The 12,909-nt window shown below is 37.5% G+C and overlaps 1 protein-coding gene across 2 annotated transcripts; it reads right to left on the minus strand.

The window, feature by feature from the left end:
* Positions 1-5,346: 5,346 nt before the first annotated feature.
* On the minus strand, positions 5,347-9,657 carry LOC116709762 (amphoterin-induced protein 1-like). Of its 2 annotated transcripts, none has more exons than XM_032548419.1 (2): positions 9,428-9,657; positions 5,347-8,687 (listed from the first exon to the last, which is right to left on the minus strand). In XM_032548419.1, exon 2 carries the CDS (start codon positions 8,629-8,631, stop codon positions 7,285-7,287), a length of 1,347 nt encoding a protein of 448 aa, XP_032404310.1. In that variant the 5' UTR covers positions 8,632-8,687; positions 9,428-9,657; the 3' UTR covers positions 5,347-7,284. The 2 variants fall into 2 exon arrangements, with proteins under 2 accessions (XP_032404310.1, XP_032404309.1); XM_032548418.1 differs by having other exon boundaries at positions 5,347-8,694; positions 9,428-9,655.
* Between the last annotated feature and the right edge of the window lie 3,252 nt (positions 9,658-12,909).

The raw sequence follows: 12,909 nt of genomic DNA on the forward strand, positions 1-12,909 counted from the left end.
TTTTCACATTTTGTCACATTACAACCATAAACGTCCAAATGTTTCATAGAGATTGAGAAGTCGAAGGAAAACCATGCTCTGGTTTCAGAAATGTTTAGTTTGATTTATTTTTATTCAGTTGTCCTGAGTATTATGGCGTTTCTTTCCATCAGTTTTGTGCATCTAGAAACTGAAACTCCACCCCAGTCTCAATTATTTCTGCTCCTCTTAACAGTTTTTATTCCAGAATTACACTTTATTTACCTCAAATGCTAATAAATTACACGTGTATTTGGGAGCTAAAACGTGTTACTCAGACCAATATCTGTCACTAGAAGCTAGTAGTTTCACTACTTACTTCACCACAAGTTAGTTACTACAAACATCTCTGTACCCACGTCTATAATGGGAGAACAAAAATTAGATCTCATATAGGTGAAGTCCAACATTACTAAAGTCTTATTTTGCTATTGAGATTCTTTTCTTTTTCCTTCCAGTTTTACTTCCTTTCACTTAAAGCGCCATCCACAAAATTTGTTGAGGTTTGTGCACTCATAATCTGCCAGAGGAACAAGATATTTTCCCATATTATGTTATATAACTGCCCTGCGACAGACTGGCGACCTGTCCAGGGTGACCCTGCCTCTTGCCCGGAACGTTAGCTGGAGATGGGCAGCAGCACCTCCCGACCCCACTAGGGACAAGTGTGTAAGAAAATGGATGGATGGATGTTATATAACTTATAATAACTATACCATAAGTTATTAAATTGAAACAATGTCTTGTTCCACTTATAGCTTGCACTTTTTCATTAATATTAGGAACTAATGGGCATTCCAAATCCGAACAGAGTGACGGGTCTGTCTGGACCCCAAGCGGATAAATTTACAAAAATAGATCATTTTCACGGAGTACTTCTTACAGCAACAGACAGCTTAGGTGCAGAGCAAGCAGAGACAATGCTGTTTATTTGTTTTGTGAAGATCATGACCCGTTTTATTTGAACACTAATTACATTTTTTATAGGTTGGTACCTCTTTAAGCAGAAAAAAAGAGAGAAATGTTTACTTGCTCTATTTGTACCTTTTCCCCTAAAAGAGACACTTATAATTTATCACTTTCAAAAGGTGTTAAGTTTTTTTTTTTTTACTTGAGGTTCTGTTCGCAGTTTTAAGATGTATTTTATTCTAAGGTTTCTGTCTTAATCTGAAAGGCCTTACATTTATTTGTTCGGGACTACTTTTATACGTAGTAAAATAGCTAGGTATTTACTATAAAGTGCAAAGTGAAAATGTGAATACACTGATAGGAAAGACAATAAAAGACAGAACTAAGACTTTCTTTCTGACCTTTTACTAGGAGGAAAGTTTGGCAACTGGACCTCTGAGTTTTAATTGACTTAAAACAAACCCCTATATTGTGCTGAAAAATTACTTTTAAGTTGTGTTTTTTTTTTTTTTTGTCTAATTTCAAGTGTACTAAGATATTTGCATTAGAAACTAGACCAAAAATAATTGGTAAAATTTTGTGTTTTTTCAGTGGCTGTAATGTAACAAAAATGTTAAAAAGTTCAAGAGCATTCACATTTTTATAAGCCATAAAGCATCTAATGTGGTGTTATTTTTCCTACTCATCTACAAAAGAAAAACTCAACAGTCAGGTGATTGATTAGGTTAGCTAAGATATTCAGACAACAGGGTTTTTTTGTGGCCACTAGGTGGCAGAAGAGGCACTGAGCTGCATTTTGATGCACTGCACAGTCACTTCATCATTCATGTGAATCTCCAGGGAGGGGCCCGAGGAGAAGATGAGTCATCTCACTCTGAATCCAGTCCTTAAAACACAACCATTCACTGTCAACAGGCGCCGTCTTACACTGATGCCATCTGGGATTTTTTTAAAGGCAGCTGCATTTGTTCTCATAATAATCTTTGATTTCATTTCTAAAAATTCATTCATCATTCATTCATCTCTTTTCAACCCAAGGTTAAACACCTTTCTATAAATATTTATATTAGTTTGCAATATATTTACTGCATACTTTATTTATAATTGTACTGTTCTCCTACACAGTTGGCTGATTTTTACATGCATTAAACAGTAACATGAGGAACATCCTGGTTGTTGACCACATCAATCATTCATCCACCAGAGCAGCAGGAGATGTTTTATACTGTCCTATCTGTCTAAATGACAACTGTAGTGAAAAATGAGCTTATATTTAGGTTCTTCACAAATCTGCAGCAGTGTTAGAAGACCCAACATTGTTAAATTTGAGTATGAAAAGAAGCATTTATATAATGTCAAACATTAGGGACTCAAATCACTATTCTGTCGAGCTGTAAGAGAAACAGAGGCTTGCACAGTGCGATCTTATGATCAACAATCCAAATAAGGGTAAAAACCCAGCAGAGATGAATTGTTGCCAGAAGCGAGTACGTTTCAAGGGGCAACAAATACGACACCCGGTTTCCATTCTAGTAATCTGTGTGGTCTCGTATTTCAGCCTGAAGTGAGCAAGACTGTCTTTACTGTAATACAGAAACATGAAGCCAGCACACTGAAGGAAGCCTGACCGTGACAGTCAAAACAAGATCTACAATATGAAACAAATGCAGCATCTCTGGTTTATCTTCTTTTGTCTGAAATATCAAACTGAAATGTTAAGAAGTAATCGTCAATAAACAAAGTGTTCAGTAGTAGTAATGACGCTAGTACAATGTCGTAGCTTGAATATAGCAACTATTAATTGTAAAATCTGTTTTCTACAACTTGCAAATAAATAAAAGGCTGAGTATAATCTGACTCAGACTCACTGAAGTGTTTCATTGTCAAGTGTCTTATCATTAAACAGGTATTTCCAAAATTACCTGAATTAGCCTAAACTAGTAGCTAATTAGCATAGCTTGAAGGCTAACTGACACCAGCTTAGCTTGGTTGTCACTTCTTTCTCTTTAATCGACTCAGTTTATCACACAGAAAAACAACTCTAAAAAAGGAGTGGTTTTGCAGTAAATAAATAATAAGTTAAGCTAACATGACAGGGCAGCCATTAATGTTAGGTTTCTATGTTAGCTGGGCTAACCAACTGCTGCCAGCGCTATCGTTAGCTAACAGTTTTAAGAAATTTTCTCTCTGTGTTCAGTTGAGGGTAAAATGGGATTTTTGTTCTCTATATCATATCCAATCAAGCTCCTCTTGGATTAGTTACTGAGATTATGTAAAATATGCAACTAATAATGTTTTGAGAACTATTATTAAAACAATCAAACAAAAGAAACAGGTATAGCCTTATGCATTTTGGCATCGAAGTTAATAAAAAGCAGGTAAGAAGTGTCATACAAGACTCAACAAGATTAGATGCTAATTACTGTAGAAGTGAAATAGTTATGTGAAAAAAGTTAGTCATTACCTTTTCATTAGAAAAAAAACAGAGGTATTATGTGTTTTTAGATATACAAATCCTGCTTAGTTGGAAAAGGGATGCACTTTTGGAGGAAAGTAAATCATTGGAGGAAATGTTTCGACATAGGCAATGTAAAAACTTTTTTTGTTTTTTTTATGTTTTTTTACCGATGTAGGAATTTATTGAACACTTCTTTATAGAAGGGCTGTTAGTCCTGGCTTCTGTCAGCACACTGCAACATCCAGGCACACAGAATAAATGATTAAAGGATAAATTTAAGAAGAACAGCAAATTCAAGGCATCTAAATTTACCAGACTTCACTCCACTTCAGCATCCATGGGATGGGCAGAAAAGCCCAATGCATGAAAGCACCCTGCAACTTTCACAGCTTAAAGGATCTGCAGCTCATGGCTTGGTGCCACAGACTGCAGCAGACCTTCAGAGGTCTAGTGACGTTAGGCTGATGGACCAGGAAAAGCAGGAAAAAAGAAAAACCTAAAGCTTTTTTTTCTTAAAGCAGGTGGTATGGTTCCTATGGTTCGTCTGCGCAGACTACAGTATTGATACAAATGATTAAAATTATTTAAATTTAAGTAATGAATTTAACTTTTGAGATCACAAATGTGTTTTGAAAACATACACTTTTTTCAGACAATTAACATGTTTTAGGAACTTAAACTCCATAAGTTGATGTTGGTAAATCTGGTGTAAATGTATCAAGTATTAATAAAAGCATCATAGTGAGTTTTGTTTTATTTTTATTTGATTGACAGTTAAAGTATGTTATTGGAAGTAAAATATCTTGAATATTTCTACGAATTTACCATCTCCAATCATCATTTAAAGCAGTGATTTTCTTTACCAATCATTAATAATTTGATGTGATTATTGTCAATGTAACTGTCTAAAATCCTTAATATTTTGAAAAATGAGCAAGTTTTATATTCAGTTTTTAGCTGTGTCACTGAGCCACGAGGTGTGTGTGTGTTGGCAGCTGGCTAGATGCTATTTCTGACAGTGTTTATGAGAGTCCTGGCTGACTGGATTGGATTATTTGCTCAGGGCTGGCCACTAATGGCCAAAAGCATTCAGTGGATGGAACTCACTTTCAGTTGTTTTTCCCCTGAAGGCCTTCAGGGAGCAATGAACTATCATGGATGTAAGAGTTACATTTGTGTTGTCCAGCCAGAAAATCACACTGAAATAAATCTAACTACACTGAGATGGAAAGAAGTTATGCTTCGAGTAATCTGCTCATATTTCTCAGAGTAATGGGTGGAAATGTTTCCTTGGATGAATACTTTGCTTACATTTCATGTAAATTTGGTCATATTACTTAAGTTTTGTTTTTTAAATATTTTTTTACTTTCTAAAACAATTTCTGTCTGTTGTTGAAGCTCTTTAATCATCAAGAGCTGCATTTTTTTTTAGTATTCACAGCTGGATCAAATGATGCCTCTTAATCGCAGAAACAGTAGTTGTGTTTCCATGACGACCATAAGCAAAATTTTGTTGAACCCCCCCCCACATTTTCGCAATTGCGGTGTTTCCATTAAGCAACAAATGTAAATAAAATCACGTGAATAAGTCTGGTCATGTGATAAGTTATCAAAAAACATGCAGTGTCATGATCCTTCTACCACTTCCTGTCGTCTCCTCCGTCCTTCCCGCCAGTAGTAACGTCCGGTTGCTGATCACGTCACTCGTGTCACGTGGGAAAAACGTGTTTTCGTTGTAAGTTTAGCAAAAATAAAATAAAACACCTTCAAAAATACGGAAAGAAAATCTAATCTAATGTAATCAATTTCCATTTTAAAGAACATATAAAATAAACCGAGTAAAGCTTAAATTCAGCAAATTTTGACAGAAAAATCCGTTTTTTTGTTAATTATTTCTGCGTGCCCTCTTAATTTATCATAGTTCTCCTTTTGTTTTAAATGAGACAAGTTATCAACTGCAATGAATTACAGCCATCTTTAATAAAACATAAAATAAGCACAGTGGTGATAGTAATGCTTCTGTTGCACAAGTCAGTTCACTGAAACTTAAAAAATATGTTAAATATGTGCTTCACAAAAGCAAAGGCCACTGTTAGTGGAAAAAGACACATTCATATTTAAAATGTAATCACAATTGTTTCTTATGCAATTAGTTAAATTGCATAAGAAACACCATACATTGTGAAGAATAAAACAAATCAACAAGAATGCAGCATAATGCATCAAATCTGAACTGCTAATGCTGATAATTAAGCTTTGCCTGTTTTGCATAATATGAGCATCTCAGTTTTCAGCACAGGATGAGATCTCTCTTTTCTTTGCTGCCATTGGATGCCATTTGTTCTCATGCGGTTTGTCAATCAGTGGCTTGTGTTTCTCAGTCTTTGTGGTTCTAAAAGCATTTCAAGCACTTCCATTACAAGTGCAAACAGTAACTCAGATGCTCATGTTCTTAAGTGCACAGCAAGTATACTGATTTTATGAGAGATTTCAGGCGTTTATAAAGGATTTTTATTAAAGCTGCATACAGTGTCATCCACACTTCTTGGCAAATATGTGTAAATAACGTTAAAAGAAAATCGGCTTTGCCACACTTCACTCTAAAGGTTTCAGGTCTGGATTCTGTGTCTGGTGAATGGTCACTGTGTTGATCTGGTCACATGTTTTTGGGTCATTGTCTTTCTGAAAGAATCATTAACAGCTAAATTAAAGTTTTCTGACCGAAGCCAGCAGTCCTGGTATTTCAAAGTGATGATGCCTTTGTTCCTCCTCACACATCCTGGTTTTTTTCATGACATTTCTCTTCTCTAACCCATTAGCATATGGTCTAGTTTCTAGTACAAACATTTTGGCACTTGAAATAAGACAAAACTAACTAACAAATAACTTTTCAACAAGGTGTAGGAGCTTGTTTAAAGTAAATAATTACCAGTTAAGTGAAATAATCAGCAAGTGTAACAAGACAGTAGAACTGAAACAATTAATTGGATTCATTGTGAGTAGTTGTTGATCACAATAATTATCAACTAATTTAGTAATCATCAACTAATTAATCATTAACTGGAGCATACAGACTCAACATAGGCCATTTTTCTGGCCTATGTTGAATAACTCAGTCAGAGCAGTAATAAAGCTAAAACTTTGCAAAAATATATACATTTTGCATTTAAGATAAGAGCAATAATATAATAATAATAATAATAAAACTTTATTAGTTCTACTTACAACTCCTCAGGTGGGATAGCTTTAGCTATTTACTTAAAATGAATCTAATTATTTGATTTATTATGTCTTTTAAAGTGTAATATTGTATAAAAAGTATTAAATGAAAATCAGCAGACTGGGCTCGGTTTTTTAGTCGCATTAATCGATTAATTAATCTATCATTATCATAGTAATGCTGATCACGTGACTCGTGTGACGTGGGAAAAACGTGTTTTCATAGCAATTTTTGCGAAATAAACCAATTCTCAAACTAAAACACCTTCAAAAATACTGAAAGAAAATCTAATCTAATGTAATCAAGATAATCGATTATAATCGATCGCTAAAATAATTGTTAGCCGTAGTTCTACAAGACATTTCCCAATTTTAAATGTGGAGAAAATGTTTTCTATCGCTGGCAGGTAATTTCACTTATAACTAGTACTTTTTCATCAATCTTAACATCAATATTAAGTAACTATTGACTAAAATCAGGCTCCTATGTCTTGCTGAAAAGTTACTTTTGCTTTAGTTTTGTCTTGTTTCAAGTGTTCTAAGATATTTTCTCAATAAACTGGACCAGAAATACTTCTTTGGTGTTTCTGCAGTGCTTTGATTTTGTTTTTCCCACCACAGGAACATCGGAGCTGGCAGATGCCGCCTCAGGTCTCTCTGTCTCTGTTCCTCGTTGTCTGCTAGTCGTCCTCGCCTATTGGATTCAGTCTTCCGTTCTTGCTTCCCTGCAAGTCCCCGTGCATGAAGGTGAATCCTGCGGCCTCCGCTCCCCGCTCTCCGTGGGCCAGAGGGAGGCTCATAGTGGAGGAGTGGAGGCTCTCCCCGGTGTCGTCCTTCTCCGTGTTCCCACCTGAGCAAAACCTGCAGCAGTGGGGCGTGACGTAGAGGTAGACCAGGATCAAAACTATACTGACCACACATGCTCCCAGGGTGGTGTACGCTGTTTTTAGATCTTCCAACCCGCCCCTCTTAGTGGAGTTAAACACCACCACAGTAATGTGGAGTGTGTCACTGAGGGAATCGTTGGTGGCGTAGCAGGTGTAAACCCCAGAGTCTTCCACCTTCAGCGGCCCGATGTTGAGGAAATTACCGTTTAAGACGGTGGTGTTGTTTGCTGATATGTTTCCAGGCAGCACCCATCTCTTCGCCATGTACTTTTGTCTGGTGTCGCAGTCGAGAACCATGGTTTCCTCCAAGTAGCCTTCTTTCTTCAGAATCTTGACTTCACTGCAGTTCAGCTTCAGGATTTTTTCATTCTGCTTACCTGGCATGTTACATTTATGGCTGTCTGCAAAGTCAGACACAGAGCTTAGCTCCCTGAGGTGCCAGTAGGCCACCAGGTCATGCAGCTCACAGCTGCATGTAAGCGTGTTGTTGTGGAAGTAGACACCGTTCTTGAGCCAGGCGCGCATGGCCTGAAGCTCCTTCACTGGAAGAACTTTGATCCTATTAGAGGAAACATCCAGCAGTTTGAAAGGAGAGTCCTCCTTGCTCCGTTCCTTCAGCACCTCCAGAGGGAAGCGTGAGATCAGATTGTGGCTCAAGTAGAGCTTCTGCAGAGCGACCATGCTGTGGAAGGCAGAGCGGTCGATTTGAGATATGCAGTTGTTGAACAGCAGAAGTATCTCGAGTTTTTCCAGCGGCTCAAAGATGATCTCGTCCAAGAGAGCCAGGCGATTGCTGGAGAGGTCCAGGTAACGTAGACTTGTCGTGTGCACGAAGGCCTCAGAGGAGAGGAAGGTGAGGTTGTTGTTGTTCAGCAGTAACGTCTGCAGCTGCTTGAGATTAGTCGACGTCCATGTAGCACGGAGTTGAGTGATGGAGTTGAAACTGAGGTCCAGAACTGCTGTATGCTGAGGAAGGTCGAAGGTGGCGTTGGTTAGACTAACGTTAGAGCAGCTGATGATGTCACTAGCACACACACAAAGCTTTTGGTGGTTCTGAGGCTTTCTTTTTAGCAGCCTATTAGCTCTAACCACAGGAAACACTAGAAGCAGAAATAGAATGAAGCATCTTTTTGACATCATGTTGAGATTCTTTCTGCAAGATCCTGATTACGGTGTCCCAGGGTTCAAAGCAGATTCTGGAGGCTGTAAAGACACAAAGCAAACAGCATGTATTACAGTAGCTAAGTTCAAATTGTTGCACTGGGATATAAAGTGATGAACCAACTCAAACTTGAGAATAATTCTGGAGCAGAAGAAAACTGCTGGAGAATTATGGTCTTCAAATATATTTTAGAATTGATGCTCTGACAAAGCTCTTTCCGAATAATGTCAAATTTACTCATTAATGTGCAGAAGCACACTAACTGACTGGATGTTTTGACAAACAGAGGACAAATTTAGAATGAAAACATCTGAAATGCGGATCAATTTGGAAGAAATTGATGGAGTCCCGGAGCTTCATCTCAACATTATTCAATACAGAAACATGGTGTGGAAAAACATAAACGTAAAATACTAATAGAAAAAACATTGAAGTTTATGATGATTGCAACATGAAAAGTGTAAATAGTTTTTCAAGGCATTTTTTATGAAAGATTCTACCAAAACAAAGGAAGAGATGCCACTTCACTATGAGTTATTGTGAAGCTGGATACAAAGTGGTGCAGTGGTGGAGAGACAACAAAAAAGTTGTGTGTAGTCTGCAAAAATCTAATCACCAATACACAAACAATGATTAAAATTACAAGTTTATCATTGTGTCAAATAAAAAAAATAAGATTATGACATGCAGTTTACTCCGGCTCACTATCCTTTCAGTTTTCCCTGCAGAGCAATAAACATTTGTCCCGTAGGACGGGGTGCCGTCCTCCTTTACCTTCAGCCAGTGTGATCAGGAGTCTGTGCTACAGGACGGTCTCATCCTCTTCCTCTCCAGCAGTGAGCAGTGGGGATCAGCGGTCTCATCTGTCAGTCCGGCACAACAGAGAAGAGCGGGGTTTACCGAGCACACCAGACCTCCAGACCTCCTAGGGGAGAAATGCAGCCTGCTGCTATCCGATCCGAGGGGCGTGAACAGCAAGGGAGGGGCCGAGGCTCCTCTCTCCTCCGCTCCTCTCCAATGTCTCAGTCACGTCACTTACAGGCTAAAATGACATTTGTCAGACTAGAGTGTTGTAGAAAGGAACAGGGTAAAAAAATGTCCACTTGTGCATGAGAAAATCTGCTTAGATGCAGCACCATGAACTGATAGTCACAACATATCAGAGCATTTTTATGGGTGGCAGTGAGTTTTTATGACATGAACTAAAACGACCACAAAAATCAAGTAAAAGCTGTGTCCCTTAGGCAAAACCTTACACTTATGTCCAGTTCCTTAAAATTAATCACCAAGGATTATTACATTCTTTTGAATTTGTAATTAAATTGTTTGATTTTATCGTTTAAAACCTAAGACTTTTTTTTTATAGCTGTGCAGAAGGTCAGGACAAAGACGCTGTGCACAACCTGCAGCAGTCATTAAAACGAGACGTGAGGAGCAAGCAGAGCCTGATGAGATTTCAGCATCAGGAGCATGAACGTCATGTGCTTCATGAGTCTGATTAAATCTGGCACCGGTCAACGTGGGGTAGGAAACATGATCAGCTAAAGAAATAAAATAAAATAAATATAGGAAGCAAAGAAAAGATGCAGCAAAACGTGACAATTAACTTCACAAAAACTAGTGAAGCATCACTCCAGCTCTTGACTGATTTCCTTGTTAAAAAAAGTTAGAAATGGGATCTTCTTAAAGGGACAGCATCAGTGTGTTTTCCAGGCACATAGTGCCATTTTATAGCACAGTCAGGTAAATATGTTAATTTCAGTTTATACAAAAATGCTGTATGCATCAAATATGACTTAAAATAAATTTGAATTTGTAATTTAAATTGGGCTTCTGTTTCTTTAAGAACTCCTACTCTTTATGACATGGATCCTCTATAAACTCTGTAATAACATTTTTACCAGTTGCACTAAGAAGTAGCTCGTATGATGAGCTCAGAAGATATGCAGCTCTACCAGATGTTTGCTAATTGCTGCCGCTAGTCTGAAGGAGCTGAGTGGAGGCGTGTCAGAGGATGGCTGCTCTGTGAGGAGGAAGCTTGGAAACTGCAGCTCAGCCTCGAAAGGCGGTGCTAGATCCACCCAGCAGTTTTGCACAGCTGAATGGTTGCCATGGAGAGTAAAGGATTTCTCAAAGATGCATAAAAGAATCAAGGCAAGACTACAGGCATGTTTCTGATGAAGGAATAACATTATAACATGATGTAAAGTTAAAAAAAGTTGATTTTACCTAATGTTGCCCTGAAAAAGCTGAAAATGAAGAAAGGGTTTGCTTAGTGATGTGCATGAAAGACTATATAAATGGACTGAAGATAAAAATGTTAGATAAAGTTAACAGAGATTTATTTGTGGAGTTGCTCATACAGTTGAAAGAGAAGACAAGTAGATAAGTTGTAAGATTTGATTTAAAAGCTTCTTTATCACAGTAATGTCACTGCACATGTTGTCATCAAAAAGAGATGAGCGTGAAGTATTCTGAAAGGCTGTTGTGAGTTTGGACTTTATAAAACATTATGAACCAACACATGCAGCTGATACGGGATCCCAAATCATCAATGACTATGGAAACTTCACACTGGACTTCAAGTGATTTACAAAAGTAACTTTTGTGTCAGAAGAGACGTTAAAGCAACACCATGGTAAACGACGTTTCTGACATTATTTCCATCTGTGGTTTAGAAATGGCATCTCTCTGGTCCATCCCACATTAATTCCCTGAGTGTTTTGAATTGTGATTTTTTTGTAATAAAGGAGACCAATGCTAAATCATATAATCTGAATAGTAATTATGTAAGTAATAGTAATAATAAAGGTTTATATGTATCGGAACAGTTCAGCTGATTCATGATGCATTATTTATTGATTTTTCAAGAAAAGTATTAAAATTAGTTTACATTTTTAAATGTATTCTTATCTTCTCTTTTTTATTCCTTGCAAATAAGTAAAGTAATGAATTAAAATGAATGAGAATAAATTTATAATTGAGGGCTGCACAGTGGCGCAGTTGGTAGCACTGTTGCCTTGCAGCAACCTGGGTTTGATTCCCAGCCCGGGGTTTTTCTGCGTGGAGTTTGCATGTTTTACATGTGCATGGTGGGTTCTCTCCGGGTTCTCCGGCTTCCTCCCACAGTCCAAAAACATGACAGTTAGGTTAATTGGTCTCTCCCACAGAGACAGACAGGACAAACCACCATGCACACACACTCACGACCCCACTACGGACAAGGGTGTTAGAAAATGGATGGATGGATGGATGGAATTAATAATTGAGGTTTTATACTTGCTGCTAATGGTTACACATTCTTATAAGGTGTGGGTTTGAGTAGAATGCTATATTTTATTTCTCAACCTCTTTTTCTGTTATTTTTCCCAAAGCATTGATAAAATATATCAAAATCACCATCATACTATAGATTTTATAGACTTACATTTCTGTAATAAAAATTACTTTATTATTGTGTTAAATTATGTTTTGACATTTTCATAGCTGTTCCTATGACAAAATCATGAAAACTTTAAAAAGTAAGTGATTTTGAATTGCTGAAAGATATGTACTTATTGAAACAAATTAGCTTTATTATGAAAGCCTATTTCATTGAATTGAAATAACTGTGAGTACATGATGCAGGAGTTTTAAAAATAGTCAGTAAATAATATCACATACTGCTTGTCATAACCTGTAAACAAAGAGAAGAACGAAAGGCAGCAATGTTGTTTTTAAACCAGCAGGATCGTAATTGTTCCCGCAGCTTTTGACTCTTTCGAATGAGAGCGATGTTTTGCCATAACGCAGTCACGATCACAATGTGGTATTGTCTCCCGGGAGTTGTGATTTTTAGCTCAGCAGCTGTCACAACAGCCTTTTCACAGAGCTGCTGGTTTGATCTGCACTGAGCTTTGGAGGATCAGATAGAAAGGTTGATTTAGATGTTAGACTGATTTTTGTTTTTGCTGGGAATTATAAACGAGGAGCCGCCGGGGGCCACCGGCAGCAGGTAATACGGTAACATCCAGAGACGCCCAGTGCGTATTGGACCATTAGCTTGATGAGTTCACCCTTTTACTCTGCTGAGCAGATGTCTGCTGGACCAAGTCAGGAAAATAAATGGACGTGAATTAAACACTTTGATAAATTGAAGGTGATCCATATTGATTTTTGTTTTGATTATGCATTAAACCAGGGGTGTCAAACTCCAGTCCTGTTTTGTGCCACAGGTACAAAACACTGGAATGAAATGGCTTAATTACCTCCTCCTT

Source organism: Xiphophorus hellerii, chromosome 20 (assembly GCF_003331165.1).
Source record: "Xiphophorus hellerii strain 12219 chromosome 20, Xiphophorus_hellerii-4.1, whole genome shotgun sequence".
NCBI classification, from domain to species: domain Eukaryota; kingdom Metazoa; phylum Chordata; class Actinopteri; order Cyprinodontiformes; family Poeciliidae; genus Xiphophorus; species Xiphophorus hellerii.